Source organism: Paralichthys olivaceus, chromosome 16 (genome assembly GCF_024713975.1).
Source record: "Paralichthys olivaceus isolate ysfri-2021 chromosome 16, ASM2471397v2, whole genome shotgun sequence".
Classification (NCBI taxonomy): Eukaryota; Metazoa; Chordata; class Actinopteri; order Pleuronectiformes; family Paralichthyidae; genus Paralichthys; species Paralichthys olivaceus.
The window spans coordinates 19339282-19361375 of record NC_091108.1 but is presented as its reverse complement, the minus strand read 5'-3'; the positions used below and the strand labels follow the sequence as shown (position 1 = coordinate 19361375).

At 40.7% G+C, this 22094-nt stretch overlaps 1 protein-coding gene across 1 annotated transcript in view; it reads right to left on the bottom strand.

The window, feature by feature from the left end:
* Positions 1 to 18102, bottom strand: part of pappa2 (pappalysin 2) — a 69142-nt gene extending 51040 nt beyond the window's left edge. Inside the window, exons 1-6 of the mRNA XM_020100026.2 lie at positions 16175 to 18102; positions 11848 to 12080; positions 11021 to 11248; positions 10304 to 10902; positions 3307 to 3455; positions 155 to 294 (exon numbers count right to left, since the gene is read on the bottom strand). Of these exons, the coding sequence (XP_019955585.2) occupies positions 155 to 294; positions 3307 to 3455; positions 10304 to 10902; positions 11021 to 11248; positions 11848 to 12080; positions 16175 to 17102 (2277 nt within the window). The 5' untranslated portion in view covers positions 17103 to 18102. The remainder of the gene's footprint in view (positions 1 to 154; positions 295 to 3306; positions 3456 to 10303; positions 10903 to 11020; positions 11249 to 11847; positions 12081 to 16174) is intronic.
* Between the last annotated feature and the right edge of the window lie 3992 nt (positions 18103 to 22094).

Below are 22094 nucleotides of genomic sequence, written 5' to 3'. Positions count from 1 at the left end.
AAATAAACACTGATGAAGAAGCACACCGGCGATTTCCACTTGTCATCTTAAATAAATAGATTCCGGTCATTGTAAAGCATATTCCACTCTTGTATACTGGCAATTAACAGCTAAAAACTTAATAGCAGATACTAGTTCACTTTAACAATTTTACCTGACATGGGTCATCACAGGAGTCCCGCTCGCTCACCCCTTTGAAGACGTGATACAGGCCGAAGATGTGTCCCATCTCATGGATCATGGTGTTGTGGTGGCCCATAGTGCCGAAGTAAGCCGGGTTCAGCACCATCCCACCTGGCAACAACAAATAAACCAGGTCATTTTACTGTTTACATCCAGATTTTGTATTTGTTTCGAGGAATCAATCAGTTAATACGGAAGAGGAATGTCTGTGAGTCTTTGTGACGTAACAGGCAACGGTCAACTTGTATTATCAAGATTTCATTATTTATTGCAGTGTCTTCTCATTTGATTTCACCATTTGTGAAGACTTGTAGGTAAATATTTAGTTCACTTTGGTTATGCAATAAATAACAGTAAATTCAGACCAGGTTCAGCCACACACCACATTCCGATCTATCACCCATGTTGTTTTTGAATAGATTTGTTCTTGGACAAAACTAATTGTCAAGAAAAATGGGGCATTGTTGTAAAAGTCCACATTCTTACACTGACTTGGAGTTGGGGTGAACTACTCCGCCACATCGTCTACTACAGCTGGGATTTTTCAAAAGAGAAACAGACCAAATAAAAAAGACGAAACACTGTGATATTGAATTTAATGAGCAATGAAACAAACTTGAGAACTTTAAAGTAAAAGCAGGAAAGGATCCAGTCTGGCGGTTACGTTTGGATATGGAACATTTGTGCTTTGAATATATGAGTGCTCTGTGGAACTCACTTGTATCTACTATTTTATGTCATATACCTAATAACTGGTAACTTAGCCACGGCCATGAATTGCATTGTGTTATAAGAAATACCACTTTTACTTTTTATATTGTTAAAGCTCATTAATGAATTCTAGGAGATTGGCGCAGTGTGGATGACTCATTCATACGAACAGATTATAATGAGTGATCAGAGGGAGAATCAGACTTCCTACCTGATCATGACTGGTTGACAACAACATGGAAAACATTGATTTAACTGGCAGACTGGCAGATTGGATGGAAGAATACTTTGGAAAAATCCAGTTTTTATGTTTCCATAAGAATTGCTTTTGTAATAATGATGATAATGATTCTGAAGTGCATTTATACGTCTGTGCACTCATATGCCCTCAAAAGCTCGTCTGCACCATAATTGTGTTTGCATTCTAGGCCTTTTGCTCGGGCCAAAGATGTTATGTTTTCAGTCCTGTTTGTTGTTCTGTCCATTTGTCTCAGTTACAGAAAGATCTCACAAGGTTTGTCCATGCACCATGGAACAGCTCATCAGCTTTTCTTATTGAGGATTTTGACGTGATTTTTTTATTTATAATTTCTTATCAAGGAAAGCTTATATATTTTGACATATTTCTATTATTGAAGTGTGTTTTCATTAAGATTAAAAACATGTTGTACTTTAAAAGCAATTACAAATTTGATTAAACAATTCAAGTATAATTAAAGTTTAAAAATAGTTAAGGTTTGTAGATTATGGTGAATGCTTACAATAAGGCCTTTGGGTGGTGATATATACGTTTTCTGCACCATGTTGATAATCACAGGATGAAGAACAGATACGACACATTGGTTTTCTAATATGAAACAGTTTTTCAGTGGTGAGGACATTGAAAAATGATGAGATTAAATATGTAGACACTAAACAGGGCTTCCAGAGATGATCTATCATCCACTAACTTGTTTTAAAACAGGCACAGATGCTAAGAAACTCAAATGTCATGTGGGAGACATTCAGTGGAGAAATGAGTTCAGGAGTGTCATTTAAAACATCTACTCAGACAAATAACTGGTAGCAACAAAGTGAAACACTGTTTGAATGAATTAATAGCTACCTCTATCCCATAAATCTACAGAATATAATAAATAAAAAAGTTATTAGGTTTCTTTCAGTCTGAGGGAACAACAACAACAGATGTTTGTATTGTAGAGTAAAAAGCTCTGGTGGCCTTAGGGTACCTCCCTCTGCTGGACACAATAAACAAAGACCCTTTTCTGAGACGTCCACTTCCTCCAGTGGTGGCTTGAGCAAATATATAAACATTAAAACGTGTTTGCTTCATTTTTAAGGAAACATCTGCACAGAAAATAAAATCAAACAGCAATTGTAGTTTTAAAAAATTGTTATTCTTAATGAAACAAAGTCTTTTTTTAGGAAACTAGATGTAATTGGAAGAAACCTGGAATAAATCCGTGAAAGCTTATTTGGTGGGTATATTGTTAACATATAGCTTCACCTGGGTTTTGCTGTTTTGGCTACAGCTAACATTTATTTTCATTGAATCAAACAGCCATGTAGCTGTATTCCATTCCACATATAGAAATATGAACTAAAAATAAGCAGAATAATCCTATTGAAATGTAAATAGCTAAGTATTATTGACTAGCTACTATGTTTTACTCTGTCAGTTTTAAAATCAATTAACAAATCTTTCAATTCAATTTTTCTGTTGAGGGTTGTGGGGGGTTGTATGTACCTCACGTACACCACTATTGTACTACAGTACTGTATTTAACCTTATTTTTAAATTGTTGTTACATTATTATCACGTTCCTCTACATCAACTTATTTTGTTTCTTGAAAGGACAGGGAATTCTTTCACCAGAGCATTTTCTTTAAAATCTAAATGCTTCCTCTGGAGGTCCATTCACTTCTTTGTATTGGCACAAGAAGAAAAAGTGGATTGGCCCACATAAATAAAGAACAGCTGGTAAGTGGGCATGGGTGGCAACAGTGGTACAGAGCCCACACTGCCATTTGTTTGTTTGGTTGTTGTTGTGCTGATTAGACTTCTCCAGTGAAAAGGGGCCTAATGGTTGGAAATGGAAAGAGGCAATGTGCCGGGAAAATCTCTCCCAGCTTAATTACCTCTCCCCATCTTATTTGGATACCAACAACAAATGGGTGGAGGGTAAAGACAGGGAAGAAGGCAAGGAGAAAATAAATAAGTAGAAAAAGGCACATGGTTAAATAAGGAAATAAGACGGATTAATTGGAATAGTAGAATGGTATAACTTGAAAATGGAGGAAATAAGAAAGGGGAAGAAGGGGGAAATTAGAAAACTTTAAACAAACAAAAGAGAGAGAAGCAAGAAACCTGAATGAATATTCTGACACATAATGTGATGTAAATCTACTCACCTTGGTGGGTTAGAGCCTCCTTTGCCCACGGCCAGGTTGCAGCTCCTGCCAGTTCTTCACGCACTGAGTTGCTGGCAAAGAAAACATTGAGTGTGTCGGTTCCGCTCAGGACAAGCTCCTCCTTCAGTTCTTTCACGCTCATATAGGCCCTGCAGACACAAAAAGAAAGAGAAAACAATGCATTCATCATTTTGATTCAAGCCAAGTTTAATCTATAAACACAGACTTAACGGCTGATACTGATTAAGAATGTAATACTAATAATAAATACTAATACTAATAATAAATGATGCATAACACGTGCACCCATGCTGCACACCTGACTATACTAAATGTTACCTGATCGTGGGAAAACAGCAAATGTTATTGTTAAGTTACAAATGTATAACTTTGTACCACCTCTTAACTTATATAACTTATCGGTAATGTGCCAAGTATCAATTTCAGTTCCTCTGTATTTACAACAATATTTTCACAAATTGTGCAAAGCTATAACTCAATAACAAGACTTGCCCTGGTGTTTTCACTTGTGTGACTGATTCAAGCTCTTCTCTAGTCCTGTTACACTGATCAATATCTTCGGTTTGTTTTAATGCACCTGTTACAAGTGCTGTTCACGTTGTTTGATTTAAACCTGGTTTAACTTAAAATACATTTCTAACAAGTTAGCTGTAAAAGAACAATAGAGTAAGCATTGTGTAACTATTACAGCTTGGGAGGTGGACTTGCATTAGCCTGGCTAACTGCATTTCCTGTAACACAGGTTCAGCTCTTCTCCTCGTGCTCACGCTGCTCCGGTGCACGCTTGAAACGAAAAGTGCATATTGCAAAATGATTGCACAAGTCTTTTTTAGCATAAGAACCTCATTTCTCTTCAAGGTGATATTAGGAATGCACTCAGGAGAGTCTCCATTTGGGGAATCACAGTTTGTCGTCTCTGCTCTGTAACTTCAAATCTGTTTGAATCGGTCAGGGTTCAAACCACAGACGATTTTGTTTTGCCTAAGCTGCAGTGATGCCGTGGGTCATTTTTCTCCTTTCAAAGCTAGAACACTGTTGTACCCATCTCCATTGCCTGCTGCATCTGAGAGAATTGCAGTGGGTCCCCAAAGACTGCATGAAGTTCACATGGCAGACAGTTTAGGATTGTAACTGAGCCTCCTTTCTGGAACATCACAGCTGGTTTATAAAAGAAATATCTGCCTTCCAGTGTGTATGGGTCAATGAGAATATGCATTTTATGCCTTATCAACAGAACATGGTAATAAATATATACTGCCAAGTCTTCAAGTCTTCCACTGGGGCACCATCATACCTTCAGTTCAAATGTATTTTTTCAAATGTATGAATCATTTTGTTTGTGAAGTGTTGCTCTTTCCTCCCACACAGGAAAAACTGGGTTTACGATTATAACGTAATGGATTATTGTTTCATGGTGTATTTCTCAAGCATGGAATCAAGGTTTTATGTGATTGAACAATTTCAGATGTAGAGCTAACTGTATAAAAATTACTATGCCATACTTAAATCTTTACCTCAGTTAGTTGATGTATTTGGACAATTTGTTTTATGTTGGTTTCTTCAAAAAGACATAAAAGTTTATGCTTTTGATCGAGCACAGCTGTAGGTCCAAATGTATGAATAGAACTTAACCATGCTTGAATCTTAATAAGGCTTGTGCTGGTTTCAGAGATATAAATTATATGATTACTCATAAAATGTTTCATTGGCTTTGTGCTGCTTAGATTGTTCCAATAGCTTGAAGAATAGACAAGTGAGTATGTGACTGTAAGATCTTAGCTTCAGCTGGGAAAAGTCTATGGATGAAAAAAATGAAAAAAGTAATCCCCGTCCACCCATACACTTCTGTCATTGTAGAAATAAGTGAGGCACTTCACCTCTAAATTTGTGCAAATGTGTTGCTCATGAGCCAAAAGCTTTGCATGTAACTCCCCCCTGATGCAATCCCTTCCTGATGTGTAGAACTGTAAATAAGAGTGTGTTTTATCAGGCATGTTGCCTGACTAAATAAGGTTTAAGATTTAGGATGCTTCAGGAAAACCCTGCTCTCCCTACATGACTGAAGCAGAGTTCAGCTGAGGCTACGTGCAGTATCCATCAGCCCAGGCTGTGCAATTACAATTGACAGACTGTTGACCACTGAGGATTGACTCTGAAACTTCTGAGACTTAGAGGATGCCTCGGTGGTTCACAGCCAACCTGGCAGAGACATAAATGGCTCAACATGATTGAAATGAAAACCTCTGGTTATGAGTTGACAAAATTACCACTTGCGGGCAAGTCAAACGCCGTGTGTATCAACAGCAGAGTCAGCACTAACACTGTCACTATGTTCAACTGAAGATGTGTTTCCATTTTAAACATTATTGTTGACAGGTTACTCTCCACCCTCAAGTAAGCGCAGACAGACTAAATATATCACACAAGCAGCAGTCAAATATTATGACATACCGTGTCTTGCCTTATTTGTTGACATGAATTTAATGTAATCCAAGCTGTTGCTTCTCAGGTATTAATGAATACAGTGCTAGCAGAGGATACCATCACTCACATAATGTTAAATGTCACTTTTATTACTTATTACTGCAAGCAAACTGTATGGAATTGATTAAACAGTGTGTTGGCCTGCTCTGCTATACAATGCAATCATCAATGTGTTCAGCAAACAGTGAGTAAATCCATTCCTTCCAAGGCTGAGGAGCGTATCATGCAACAAATGACAGATGACGTTACAAAAAAAAGGAAACACTTGTTCACAATAGAACATCTGCATCCTCAATATGTGGAAGACAGCCCAGTATGATACTGTATCAGCAATGTCTCGCTCTTTATTGGATTTGGGGAAGTTTATACACCAGTAAACCCAGCCAACATCTGAGATAGCTTCACCATCAACTCACAACCCACAAGTTTCTCTTGTGACAGAAAAAGTAAAAACAAACTTTTATGATTGTATGAATGTATGAAGCAGACATATCAGGTTACGCTAGAATCAATTGTCCTTACCTTGTTTCCTCGTAGCTGAATAAACATGGGTCATTTGTGGAGATACCCAAGTAACACAACCTATGGGAGGGTCTCCCAAAATTGCAACCCACGTGGCATGCAAACCGAGACTTTACTGCCATCTACCGCTAACTCTACAAAAGTCTGTCTGTTTGTGGAACTCACAAACTGCTCATCTAATTTACTTTACATTCGGCATATGTATTGTATTTTGCCCCAAAAAGTGCAGTTTGGAAAAAAAACATAGCTCAGTAAATTATTCAAACATACATACCAGCCACTCATGTGAACAGTAATAAAGTAAATTCAGTTTAAGTGTATGATAAACATTGACTATGACATTTTCATTGTAGATAAACTAGGTAGGATGAACCCAAAGTTTTTGTGTCTGCACCATAAACTGCACACAACGTCCCACACGCAAACAATAATAAGTGACAGTGTATTGTAGAACTGTAAGGAGGGCTCACAATGATAAACATAAACATATTATGGAACAGTCATGCTTAGGTTCGCTGACTTCCTCCTTAGTTTCTCTCATAATTCCTATCTCCACTAATGTTCATCTTGACTTGGCATTGGTTCGTTGCTGTGATCTTTGGGGTTGTTAAACTGCAGGGGGATGGACTTTTAAAATACTAGGAATAACTACATTCCAATACAAGATTTATCTCTGTGTTGTCTACATAGATCACATGAACCAGCAAGGATGCTTACTTCGTCTCAATCTTTCAGGCCGATATCACATTTTTAAAATAAAAATTAAATACCCTTTTCAGCTTTTGTTTTTTCTATTTTATTTTCTATAAAAAAGTCTTCTAAAACATTAAAAAGGTTGGTTGGAGACAATATTTTCAACCAACTTGTAGAGTTCTAGCTGCTAGCTTTATACTTGGCGAGCTACAGCAAATTAACTTGAGTGGTACAGTATATCTGCCACCATTTTCACCCCAAAGTGCAAGAAAAGAAATCTGAGAAATGAAATGAATGTGAATCCTAATCAATCAAAATATTATGTCCCTATGACCTAGTACGCTGTGCTGCACACTCACTGTCATAGAAAGCATAAGGCTGGCAACATCAAAGAATCAGTAATGAGGAAGGACTGAATTGCAGACAGATGTGGACCTGCATTCACCATTCAGGGAAACAATGCAGCAACCTCACCAGAATAAACCTGGATCTGAAATAACAATATCATGCATGAGATTCACTTGCATGTAAAGCATCAAACAAGGTTGGAACAGGATTAATCTATTCCAGGAGTTGCCTGGAGGCCTTTCCACGGAAGTGCACCTTCCAGGATTTGCTAACCAAAAAATGTTAGCAGACCCTGGACATGTGTCTCAGCATAAGTTGACGTGGTGTCCCACGCCACACCATCACCCCCTCTCTAGCCTTTGCGTCTCTCTCTCTCTCTCTTTCTCTATTTTTCCCCTCCTCTCTCCGGTTTCTTTATTGTGCGTCCAGAATGTATAGTGTACCTGCCCATCTCTCTCGAACTGGCTCTCAACAACAAATCTGTGTCGTGACAGCAGCTGGCTTCAAAAACCTCTGGCCCTGCACTGTCCAGCAGCAGCTGCACACATATGTGGTCCCACAATCAGAATACCTGGCCAAGAACTTAGACAGAAGGGGGAGGGAGGGATCAAAAACCCAGATCACAAACATAAAAATGGTTCAGTGCTCCACAAATGCCAGCAAAATGTCATCCTCACATCCCCTGCTTCAGCACGTTGCACATCGGGATGTAGGGAAATGAACAGGCATGCAGGCATGTTGCAGCACTCACACACATAAGCATTGTAAATAAGCTGGGGTCAGGACCTTCCCAGAGGACCTGTGCTACTGTTAGTCAGTTGGGCCCAGTTTTTATGACACCATGGTCTCCTGTGTGTTGGCCATTCATGTTGTTTTTAAAGGAGGCTCTGCAGGGTTTACATCACATATAAGCAGACACATAGAGAGGCTGGAGTTTAGCTTTGAAATCCTGAACAGCAGAATATTTGTGAAAGTCTCTCATAAATAAAATAAAATACAATACAATACTAAATTAAAGACCAGGGATATAAAAATCAACACAACACATCTCCAAATCAAACCAATTTGGATTATTAACCAAAGGTAAGGTTTCTGTATTTTCTTTGGGATATTCTTTTGCAGCAACAATCTGATTAAATCTACATTAAATCACTGAGCATTTTACAAGATTGACCCTTTAATAACTGTTATTTAGTTTGTGTAAGCAATGGAGTAGATTGCTGCTGCCCATCTGCTCACTGCAGGGTATGCTCAGGCTGAGACAGGGAACATCTGACTGTAACTACTACCACACCAAATTTAGTTTTCCCTGTCGGTCCTCCTGTGTATTTCCCACCAAGCTCGTGACAGGACAACATAAATTAACATTTACTCATGACACAGTCAAAGAAGCCCTTGCATGCGGCCAAGCAATGAGACCACACACATGCAAGCCAACTTTTTTTTCAACTTTTACCTAACTTTAACCTGTGTCTTCCAGGGAAAATCAACAAATCCCTGTGTTCCTTTCCAGCAGCAGTGTGTGTCACATTCAAACAGCTGCACAAATTCAAAGCTTGGAGCTGCACAGCTCAACAACAGACTCTTTCTGTTGGCCATTGGGAGCTGTCAAGTAAAGCTTGTCTTCTTAAACACTGAAAATGTTGAATGTTGAGTGTATTGCTCTTGTTTTTAAGGTAAGGAATTTAAAGAAGCAATCAACTCCAGGTTAGTCCTTTGCTTTCCATAGCCAGATTTGACAATCCAGGTGGTGTAAAGCATAATTTGACACTAACTTTTTTGCTGCTGCTACTACCTAGCCAACTTTGACAGTAGCTCACTACCCAAATCCTGCTAACAATGTAGTTAAATAATAATATATATAAACAAAAGAATACAAATATCTCAGGATTAAAAAGCAGTGCCATACACATACAAGACACGAGGATGTCATTTATCAACAAAAGTCAATTCCTTGCAGTGTAGAAATATTTAAAACGTCGACCTTTGTAGATTTGGAATCAGTATTATTCAGATCACTGTTAATTAAGACAGAGATGCATTCCATCATTATGAGTCTTTCATTGTAACACAAGGAGTTGTAGTAACAAATCCTCTATATTGGTATGGAGAGATTTATTTGACAAAAGTATAAATGAGAAACAAATGTCTATCCTACGCTTAAAAAAAACATTAACTTTCCTTGTGTTAAACTGTCACAGTCTGTCAACTCCAAAGAGTGCTAAAATATGTCATTTTTTTAAAAAAAGGTCCAAATCACATGTTCTGTTTAGTGGCCCAGTTTAAAGCCTGTGGTTACAATTTGGATTAAGAATAGAGTCTTTGAAAACCTGGGCCGACGACCTCATGGCAAGACTTCATGCAAGCTATTTGGAGCTCTGCATGAGCCTGTCTGTCAGACTAAATGGAAAGCAGTGGGCTGCCGCTTGAGTTGTTTAGTAAAAATAAGTGTGTTCTTTGGCCTCTTAACCCACCATCCCCGCTTCACAGAGGGCCCTCTAAAACCACTGGGGAATGTGAGAGTGCCAATTTGTACATGTAACATGTTGTGCTGTTCATTTGTACAGCCCTGGGCTTGAGTAGTCTTAATTATGACCATGATGTCTTCACTGGGTTAACGCAATCCCCCTGGTACTTTCTCTCTTATGTCTATCCATTGTAGCCAATTATATCTCCCTGTTTTGTTCAAACAAAAATATGTAGCCACAATTGATATAAGGCATATTCTCTCCATTTTCCAGATAGGCTTTTAAAGTGAATATTGTACAGAACGTTCTAAGTTTAATCGACTGTAGCCTAACAGTAATCCGTAAGGAAACTACAATTTGGTAGCACTTGGGAATAATTAGTGACTGAAGTCAGTATTTCTTTTAAAAAAGACAAAGTCAGAACAGCAGAGAGATGAGAGTGATTTAACAGTACACTTCACCTGTCAGGGGACTCGGGATCGAAGCAGGTCTTGAGGACGTCTGTGATCTCTGGGTCACAGCAGTCTCCATCATCGTAGTCATAGTGTATACTGTTGCACTCCATGTTGCAAACCCCATCCTGCCTCTTCCAGTTGTAGCATGGCCCCAGTCGGAGGCAGTCCCCTCCATCATGGCCTGTTCTTGGATGGTCGCACTCAGGGTCACATTGGCGATTACCAATCTTTCCAATGCGACAGTTGCTGAGGATGAACTTCTCTTTGAGGCTGGAGTTTCTGACGGTGTGTACACTCAGATCTAGAGTGATGTTGTAGGGGCGAAAGGCCTCAATCAGAGCCTGGTGCTGGAGCTGGATCTGGGCTTCTGTCACAGTAGGGTTTCCACCATCATCATTGGACAGGTTGACGATCCTGTAGCGAACTCGCTTGGGGGCACGGAGCTGCCAGTGGTTGTTGTAGCCAAAAATTATGTCGATGTTGTCGCAGGGTGTCAGACCGCAGGGGGGTGGCAGGAACGAGGAGACAAGTTCTTGCTCAGGGACTGGAGTGGTGATAACAATCGGATGGAGGCCAGCTTTATATGGACTCCATAACTGTTCCACCTAAAATAGTAGTAAACATTTAATAGCAGTATTCAGTATCTTCAAATCTGATTCTAATTTATGATATGATGACAGCTGGAGAGAGCAAACATGGTAGAAAAAGTATATAGGCAGTTACATTAGTGAAGTCACCCCACATCACCAGGACCGGCTCGCTCTTGTCAGTCTCAAGTGGCCGCTTCAGTAGGTCCTTGTGAGAGCGAGCGTAGCCCCACAAAGCCACTCCCCCAATATGGCCCCTGAAGCTGTGACCCTGATCTGATTGGTTACTGCCAAGGAAAAGGGTTCTGCAGGTTTTCATAAAGGGGCTGTATAGATTACCAGACTGGAGGTTGCTTTCTCCCACCTACAGAGGAAAAGCAGAGAGGGAACAGCCAAGATGAGATGAAGAGCAGAAACTAATCTATCTTCTTTTCATTATGTCGTGAAAATAACTGATGATTTATGCTCTTAAACAGTCGTAACCATTTTACAGCTGTCAGTGTGGTTTCACAGGTTTTAAAGCTGTCAACTCTGCTACACCTTATCAGGCCCTCTGTACCAAGTCCTTGAGATCAAACACAAAATCTTTCACCCCAAAATTAAATCGTTGATAGAGCCAGGAGTGGAGCAATGAGAAACACTCGCACTGTTCTACAACCATTGTCTCCACACTGGCATTAATACATTTGAACATGAAGCGATAAGCTATCAAAGTTCATTTTTGACCTTGGAAGTAGTAGTTTTACTCAAATGTTTGCGAGGCTTTCAGTCACATCCTGTGGCTTAAGTTGTCATGATCCGTAGGTGTAATGATTTTATTCACAAAACATTAAAATCTTGTCTATGTTGGTTAACAAGGTTATGTCCATGTATGGACGTCACGCATTCTATCACAGTAGTGAGGTGATGCAGAGGGACACAACCCAACCCAATGAAAGTTTGATCATGCACGTAACCACACACCTTAGCTCCATCAACATACAGGGTCATGTTGTGGCCATTGTAAGAGGCCATTAGATGAGTCCAGGCACTGGCACGGTATCGCTGGTGACTAAAGATGGTGGTAGATTTTACAGCTCTGTCTGTCCGCAGTGTGAAGTAGAACCTTGCGTCTTTGGTGCCGGCAGGTTCCACAGTGCGTATACCTACTGACCAGCCCTTCTCACTCAGTGAATGCGAACAGTTGTCAAACACACCTATAGCACAGGGAAGATGGGGAAAAGTTAAGTAAATTATTTTGAAAGAATACTGGTGGAATAATCCCTTGTTGTATGCGTTAAACAACTCGAAATTTACAAATGGTTGTTGCCCTAAGGAAAATGAACAAATAAACACAGAATCAATCCAAGTGATTGCTGTCCTGAGGACAAAGGGAGACTGAGAGAGAGGAACAGAGAGGCTGACACACAGATAGAGTGTAAGGGACAGAGAGAACAGACAGAGCCAGAAACAGCAGGAGAGAACACAGAGGTGAAGGAGGACGGAGGGATTTCACTCAGCCAAGGCAAGGCCATGATGTTTCCATCTGCTGTTGCAACAGACACACACAGATCCACATCTGCACCCCAGATGTCTAACACTGGGACAGCGAGGGGTCAGGGAACCCCTTCACCCTCCTCAGTGCTGCATTTGTGTACATGTATGTAAAGCGGGCACCGGTAGCAAAATAGACCCCAATGATATTTTACCTTAGGTTCAGCATTTCATTCTGTTAAAGATAATAAAGATTAAGAGGTTATAGCTTCAGTTACTAATGGTAAAATAAAGTGATATATAGTTATATATATATATAGTTATATTGTTATTATTTAACAGTATAATAAAGTTAATTAGATTATGTTGTAAATGGTGCCTAGTGCTACTGTAACACATGTGATTGCACATGCATGGTATCACTCTCTGTATTGGTAACAAACTAGTGCAGTGCCTGTTCCAAACCTGCCTGTTTGGAATGGGTAGTTTGCTTGGCCTGTGTAATGCTGGTTGCAGCTTTCTTTCTGAAACTGTAATAGTGACGTATGATCATCTGGATTCAGTTTTTTGCATAAATGTTATATTCATGCATCTGGCTTATATATAAGCTTGAACAATTTACAGAATGCTCTGTGACTCCACTCAGTATAAAGCATTGCAGCAACTAAACAAACGCTGACTAGTATTTGACCAAACAGGAAGTGGAACCATGTATTCCATCTGTGTCTCAGTCCAATATGGTGAAACAAAAATAATCAAATGATGAAAATGATCTTGCAGGAAACTTTTGACCAGCTATTTGACCCAGTTTTCAAACACTACTGTAGTCCAAGGACATAGAAGAAGATTGAACTGGGTCTATGGAATGACCGTTAATGAACGCTGCCCAGAGCTACTACAAAACACTGGTCGCATGTTTATTCATTTTTATCAATATTGAACAGATCACACCAAAGTCTGCTCTGTATTTGTTGTCCAGTGTGCAGTACAGTGTAGTTATTTAAATTAAATTTTAATGAAGATAAACATCATCAGATCTTTCTGAAATTTGACATGCATGATAAGAGTTCATGCCAAATTTCAGTCTTCATCATAGCGCCACTTACAGGTAACAGGAAACGAACATTTGTGTCTCAAAGCTGGTTAGAAATGTCCAAAGATCTTGATGATGCACTGGAGAGAATCTTTTGATTTTTCAAGAGCCGCCATTGCCATGGCAATGCATTATTTACCTTCAAACAGGAAGCTGTTTTTTGAGGGGCCTTGAATGCTTGAAAACTCACCAAATATGGCAAACAATTATAAAAAGGCATTAAATGTGAAATTCGATGAGCTTGTTTGGCATTTGGTTGTGGCAGAATCATTACTGAAGTAGAATCTATGTCCACCACCAACATGTTCTGATTTGTGTTTCCACAATAACAGCACTTCTGCATCTACACCTCCCCCCAACGTGCACAAAGGTACAAAGGCCCTTTAATGCTGCTTGCAGACCTAATGCTTATTATTTTCAGAATAAACTATCATATTTGTATCACTACAAATGTATTGAAAAACACAATAAAACAGTTACAATATTTAAAACATATCATATTAATGCAACACTGCATGAAATGTAGAAAAGCATTACATTGTCCAGTAGCCTGCTCTAGCATACTGTTAAAAACTCTCTCAAACATTCACATTATAATTATAAGTCAAACAAATGTCAATGTCCTGTTTGGCTGAAAAATGGGAGTTTGTTTTTCACTATATTCTCAGATTCTTTCAGGACACTACAAAGACAAAGGCCTATGCCACAAAATGCAGCCCTCGCATAAGGAAGCAATGAGTGGAAGAAAGTAATGTAAGTAAGTGATGGAGTCGGATCTTTGATCAGAGTAAATGTGAGCAGACATAACAGTTTGTGGTCTCGCTCACTATCTGGGCTGCCCTGGTACTCCACCAAAGCACTTTTATCCTCTTCAATTTGTCTGATGTATCTGTTGTTCTGTCAAATGTGCAGCATTTCAAGCATAACATTCTTGTTGCAGGCTTATTGGAAAAGCAGAGAGGTTCATCCTGATGTGAAGAGTTCGGTTAAATGACGGTTTCATAAGACAGATGTGTGGGAATGAATGAAACACATCCTGGGATTTTTCTCCGTTATGTAACCACATATTGATAAAGGGTCTGTGTCTTGGATGAAAATACCATTTAATTTGTTGTGGGGAAAAAGTAAACAATATTATTATTAATTAAATAACTCACTAAATACCATTGTAGACGTAATAGGCTCAGTCACCTTAATGCATCACCTGTGTTTGGTTCAATTGACATTTGGAACACTTCTCAAGGCATTGGGTCTTGAACAGAATAATGCTTTGTAAACGATTAAATAAAAAACAGATATCAACAATTACCATAATAGTCATTATAATTATTGCTGTTGTTCGAAGAGTAAAGCCTCACTTAAGAAAAATGCCAAGATTGACAGGTTTAGCTGGGGTGGGGCTGTGCATGTAAGCCAATGTGCACTCTTGATATTTCCTCTGTCTTTTATTTGGTAATGCAATTAGAATTTTCTTTTGGATTGTAAACTATGTATGTATGACCCTTCATTGGGCTCCGCTCACTGCCATTCATGTGTGGAAAATGGAAAACAGAAATGGAAATTTTAATGGGTGGAAATGGAAGTGGAACTCCGTCTCCCATTAGCTTTGCCCCACCTCATAATCACTCAGATTGAGAACAGGTGACACTTCTGACTTCCTGGCTTAGCACCTCTTTTAAATGGAGCCATGTGCAAGACTGTGTTGCTGCTCTTGTGGGAAATGAAAAGCATTTTTAGTTGTAGTTTGGAGGCAGACTGGAGCTTGTTGGTGGGAGACACTTGGGGAGCATAAACACTGACATTCTCAGGACCAGTAGACGTCATGAGGAAGCACCATAATGAGACAAAATATTATTTCTGAGGTCCTGGTGAAGGGTATGGTTAGGCATGAACTGGTCATGGTTAAGGTTCAGGATAAGGTTTTGGTTCGGCTGTCCACAATGAATGGAAGTCAATGCAAAGTCCTGATAAAGATAGATGTTTGTGTTTCCGAGAAAACTTTTGAGTAACAGTGTGTGTTGTGATTTGAATATTGGATATTGCGATAACAGCTTTTAGTCATGTAGCAAAGCCCTTGAGTCGGAGACATAAGTCAAAGGTAACTGATGTTTGCCTGGCAACAGTTTGTGGAGAAGGAGGAAATCAGCATTTTGGGCCAACTGCCTCTGGCTGGTAAGCTGAAAAATATTTTTAACTGACCAGAGAAGTGAAATGTTATCAAAAACAACGTAGATACAAATCACCCATCAGCTGATACATTTAAAGGGAATTTCAACTATAACATTTTAAATTTCAGATTCTGTCCTATGGTGACACAGCTTTTATTTTGAAATATAAATTGATATTCAAATCAATCACATCGGACACATAAAAAGGAATTTAGCCAACCTTTATCAGATTGAAAATTACTTGAACAGGCTAAAGTTAGAGAGAACGAGGAAATAGTGGATAAGCAGTAAATAGGTTGAAGACTCAGAAGCCACAAAGCAATCTAAGAGTCTAATTGAGACTGTATAGGCAGATACAGTATGTCAACCAATAAGAGAGTGATATGAAACATCCTGAAACAGAAGCAGAACACACAGATAGAGGGCCAGGAGTTCAAATCCAGACTGATCAGTGTGATTGTATTAAAAAGTCATGAGGACAGTATGGGTCATGGGACAAGAGGAACTTTTTGGGACATCTTCATACACAGACATGAACATGCATGTGATCACCCACCTGCTATGACTGCGGGGTTGCTCTGCCCTCCCTCAGGCTTCACCCACAGCTCTAGGCTGAACTTGGCCCTCGGCAGCTCCACCCTCGCTGTCGGCTTCACCTTCAGCTGCTCCCGCCGCCCGCTGAAGTGCAGGGCAGTCATCCACGAGGGGGGCACCCTGGGCACGGGGCTCCCCCACGGAGAGGAGCCGCTGACGGGCAGGCTCGCCGGCGGATCCGCCTCTTCCACCTCTCCGGAGTAGTCCTCGGTGCTGTCCTCCACAGTCCCCGTCGCGGAGTGCAGCTCTCCATCTCCCCGCTGCTGCAGTCCGTGGAGCACCTGGAGTCCCCTGGAGTCTGTTGGGAAAACTTTGTCCCAGCTGGAGTTGCCTTCCTCGTCGTATGGAACCGTCCCGGCGAGGCTGCGAGTGACTCTGGAGATGGAGCCGTGTGGAGACTGGCCGCCGTCGTTACGCGCAGACTTCCCGGCCCGTTGCGCGGCGTCTTCGCTGACATAACGTGGCTCTCTGCTGTCACCGATGGAGCGCAACGCAACATATCCGTCCCTCGCTCCCACTGTCACACCCTCTGCGTCGCCCCAGCCTGCCTTCTCCTCGACCCGGTGGTGCACCCCGGTGTCACCCCTACACCCTCCTGCACAAACCGCAGGCGCGCTCCTGACAGTGTACAGCTCTCGTGTGCTCGTGTGCGTCCTCGGACGGGCCGCTGGAGGGCGGTGTTGGGACGGGAGGAGGGAGCGAGGCTGCCGCCGGGACGTCCACGCGCCCGCGGCGGTGCAGGGTTCACCTGCTAGCGAGGAGAGCTCGCGGTCCGCCCGGCGGGCCATGGAGCGTTTGTACCGATTAAGTGCGTCGGAGCGAACCGGGCTGAGCAGCCACGTGTTCGTGATGAGGGTGAGGAAGACAGGCAGTAGTCTGATCAACAACATTGTCCAATAGATTAGGGAAGGTAGCCTACTACAGGTTTTATTGTATTAAAGGAAAGAAATAAAGAAACTGCTGTTTAGGTTGCCTGTTTGGGAATTGACAATCCACCTTCCAAAGTAAACAAATTAGGAGAATAATCTAATATAAACTATCAGTGCATTCCAAAGGGATCAAACTAAAAAAAGAGGGCGTCACATTCAATGTCTGGATCTCACATGGACTTATTGCGCATTAAGGTTGTCCGTATATATTTGGTGTATTGGTGTTCGAAAGGATGCGGATGAAGAGTCACAGAGAACAATCAGACCTTCGGCTGTGTAAGTGAGCAGAAATATTTTGTTGGTGCAGCTGCAGATCTCCACACTTTGCGCGGACCTTTAGGAGCAAAGCTTTGCCTCTTTCCCATTCATGTTTACTGTCTGCACAATGTCTGCAGCCTCCTGCACTCCGACTCTGCTGCAGTTAGAAACAATCACAATAATGCTGAAAAGAAACCTCATATAAGTAAGCCCACGAGGTAAAGGAGATGTTAAACGTCAGCACTGATTTATTTGTCACAGCAAACAGACTTATTTTATCACTGAAGATGTGGATGGCGTTTCCCTTGTTTGCAAATTAATAAATCGTGGAAATTAGATTCCACTGACTCTTGCTCAAAGCCTCTTAATTCTTATTTTTACCTGACCATTGCGGCATCATTTACGCGTCCTGTTCCAAAATATGGCTGCAAGGTGAATCAGAGTAATAATAATCAAAAATTAAAAAGTCAACTCCAGATGCAAAATGAAGTGCAGTTCAAAGTGCCAGCTCTAAAATAGCCCCCCTACTTGTTGAGCAGAAGATGTCCTATTTGTTTGTCTTCAGAAAGAGTGATAATTGTAATTATATATATAAAAAATATATATCAGTCCATTAATATCCTGAATCCGCGTGTCGGCTCCTCCTGGAATAGTTGTGCGTCTGTGAGCGCTTCAGAGAGTGACTTGCTGCTTCTCTGTGCACCGGTCCATGCACTGGTAGTAATATCCTCCTCCATTCACTCCTCCATCTCTCTCTCTCTCTCTCTCTCTCTCTCTCTCTCTCTCTCTCTCTCTCTCTCTCTCTCTCTTTATTCTCCTGAGTCCAAAGGTTTTTTTTTTCATCAGAGAGCCCCTGCCCGCCCTGACATCACCGGTAGGGGAAGTGTGGTGGTGATGGTGAAGGAGATCCGGTGTGTGTGTGTGTGTGTGTGTGTGTGTGTGTGTGTGTGTGAGTGAGAGAGAGAAAGTATGTGTGTGTGTGTGTGTGTGTGTGTGTGTGTGTGAGTGAGAGAGAGAAAGTATGTGTGTGTGTGTTGATGTGTGTGTGTGTGTGCGTAAAACTTAATCATGTAGCCTATTTCTATTTATTAATTCTGTCCTTATACCTCATTGATCCATCCATCATTATGATAAGAAGATACAGTTAAGTGACAAACGACTGCACACGTGTTACAGTCGTTCAAACTTTACCATCAGTGTAGAAAGTAGAGAGGTTACGTGTTTTTCCGTTTCAAGCTACATGAAAAACATTCATGTTTGGAAGGGAATTTTTACATTTCCTGAGAAGGAACCTGTTTCAGGGTTATAGGTGTTATAGGTTAATCAGAATCAAGACATGTGGTAAGCCTGTAGAATGTGTTGCACTACTGAAGATCATGAACCAAAATACCCACTGTACCGGATTAAGTATATTAAATATATACAATTAGCTCCTCAGCATAATGCATCAGTAATGTCACCTTAGTAAACAGTGTAAAATTAGCATGGAACAGACTGTTGTAAGTATCAAAAGCAATAATCTTTTTTTGGGGGGGATTATTTTCATTGATGCATTTTTGTGTAATCAGCACCTGAAAATGGGTATAGGTACTTTAAAGTATTTTGCATATATTGTGGTACTCAATCTGTCTTGCATGAGATCATAATTGATTTTGTGTGTACATTTGCACAGCAGCATGTCTTCCAAAGGGGTCAAATAGATTTGATATTCCTCTTATGTTGGCTTCTCAAGTAATAGCGGTGGTATAAAATAGAAATGCTGAAATCCAGATTATAATAGTAGTTTACTTAAGTAAACATAGTAAGTTACTTTTCCACAAGCTGTCATGTTATCACACACACACACACACACACACAATCCAAAGTGAAGGAGGTGAGGTTTGAAAACCCTCTCCCTCCCTCTCTTGCTTTCCCCCTCTTCCCTTTCCCCCCTCTTCCCCCTTCTCTTGATCTATCTATCTCACTCACTCATGCTCTGGCTCTCCTCAGCAGTGCAGCACGGACAGCCACAACATCTGTCTTGCACATGAAAAGAGTTTTTTATCCAAATATGCTACCTGCTTTTTTGAAGCTAACTCTTGTGTCCATGTGGGCCGAGTCAGGGCTGAGAGAACAGGGAGAGGAAGTATCAGGTGAGAGGGAGGAATGGAAGCAGGAGAGGCATCAGGAGAAACATATGGGGGAATGTTATGTCATGTTTGTAAACCGGGAGGTTTTATTAGTCTATTTTATTGATGTAACTATATAAACAAGCGCGAAAATTGTCCTATATCGGCAATCAATACAAAAACAACACACAGTAAATGTCTGCCTGTATATAAAAACATATGTACCTGCATACACACATACACATCTGCAGAAACCCCAAACACCATCAATAAGATTTTTAAATAGCACATTACAGATCTCTGCAGGATAGTGAGCAATAGTTATGTTTAACAAAGAAAAGCTCAACTCAAGGTCCACTTACACACTTCCTGCTTTCAGCCATATCAGAGATTTTGCATCTAGACTGCATAATTGTGGTTTTAAATTCCCAAACAAAAAATACATATTTTCTCACGCTAACTTTTCTAAGGTCTGACTAACATTGTTCTTTTATCAAATAAGGAATTGTGAGAATTTTTTCAAACATTATAGGAAAATATTCACACCTTACAATTAGACAACAGCCTCTCTAGTCACTCTCTGTCACCCTGAACAGATTTCTATTAAACAGTGGAGACGTAGGCTACTTCAAGAGTTTGGATGCAATTTCACTGGCTATTGCACTCAATGCAGAATTGTCAGTAATAATAAAACATGCAAACCGTGTGGTTTTGCAGTTTATCATGGACTGATGTCATTTGACACTTGAAATATATAAAAGGAAGAATAAATGTTGTGCACACTGTCTGATCTCAAATCACAGGTGCACTCACTGACATGTTTCCAGACACTCCTAACAAATTCTGTAATGCTTTTGGAAATTCTAAAACAAACCTCAGAGCTACACCTGTTTCAAGACTTGTATTTTACCAATTGTGGATTTTTTTAAGCTTTACTCATTATTTTCCAAAAAATCCCTATATATATTTTACCCCGATGCATCATCTGTCATTATTCACCTGATAATTTAAAAAACGGAGGCATATACAGTTGTTGCTGTTCCACACCTTCTTTAATGTTGCTCCCACACTGTTTTCGTCAGGCTCAATTTGCAAACAGGGCCCTTGCTCGAGGCTGGAGATGGAGATGGAGGAGGAGGCCGCTGGCAGTTATGGCAGGGGCCCCCGAAGGGGCAAAAAACTGTTCCTAAAGAGTGGGAGGCAGGAATTCCACAATCCCAGCCTGCCTGACTGAGGGATCTGCCTGCTAAACATTCAGTTTTTTTGCTGGCAAAGTGCCCTTTGAAATCCAGCTGCAACTGTGTTGGAAAAAAAGGAAACAAGAAATAGGAGGGGTGGGTTTTAAGAGAAAGCAACAAAAATGGGAGGGAGGAGGATGAAGGAGAAGAGAAAGAGAAGAAGAGAGCAATTTTGGGTGTGTGTGTGTGTGTGTGTGTGTGTGTGTGTGTGTGTGTGTGTGTGTGTGTGTGTGTGTGTGTGAGGGACAGAGAGAGGGAGTCTGAATGGGTGTGCTCCACCGGGGCCTCACCCCCCACTGTAAGGGACCTCCACAGATTATCCTTCATCTGAGCTTGTCGGTCTTGACCTCACCGACCCTGAGGCCCACTCTCTGTCCTCCCTTCTCTGCGGAGCTCCCTCTCTTTCACACACACGTTTTCCTCACTCACTCACTCATTCGGTTCTCCACACACCCTCATTATTTTCACCGTGTCACTCATTCTTTCTCTTTTTACCTCTTGGCCGCTCGCTAACCTCCAGTGCAATAACACTGCTGACCCCTGTGGCTCCACAAGCACACACAACCTGGTTCATCATAAAAAAAAAAGTGGGGGTGCCCAGGCTGATGTGCAGGACAAATGAGGAGGGGAAGAAAGGAGAAAAGAAAGAAGGCAAGCTTTTCTGTGCTGCTGGTATAAAATAGAGGAAGGGTGGGATGGGGAGGGGCAGAGGGGGACGAATGCAACACAGTGTATATAGTCCAGCAGGTGTTTAGCTCAAAGGGTCCTATTCAGAGAGGGGTATTTGTTTTTTAAGAAGTCACGCACCTACCTACCATTTATATTTTCAAAGATCTTTATTTTATATGCTATCTTCATAGAACAAAGAAGTCATGTTTAAATAAGTGGAGATGAGATATGTGACAAAAATCACAATTGCTAGCTTTTAAATGTATCTTTCGATCCATATTTATATATATTTCATTGTAATACAAATTTAAATTTTGTATCATTATTGAGTATTCGCACTTTTACTTCATTTCAAGTCAATTTCAATTTAACCCGACATGACTGATGCTCGCTGCACATGGAGAGAGAGACATATTTTACATGGTGGTCCTCTACGTATCCAGTAGTTTTCCTCTAGCTGAAAACCTTACTTCACATCCTAACGGAGCTCCATAATGATACATATAAACTTCTTCCGCAAACAAAAACATGGGAAAATCCATGTTGTGCGTGCTGACATGGAGGAACCCCTTATTTGCCCACGTGGAGGTAAAAATGGAAAAGCAAGTAGCAGGCTGCATAAACTGGGAGCATGAATATGTTAGTGCTCCGTATGTTTTATTTGCAGAGCTGCAGGTGGA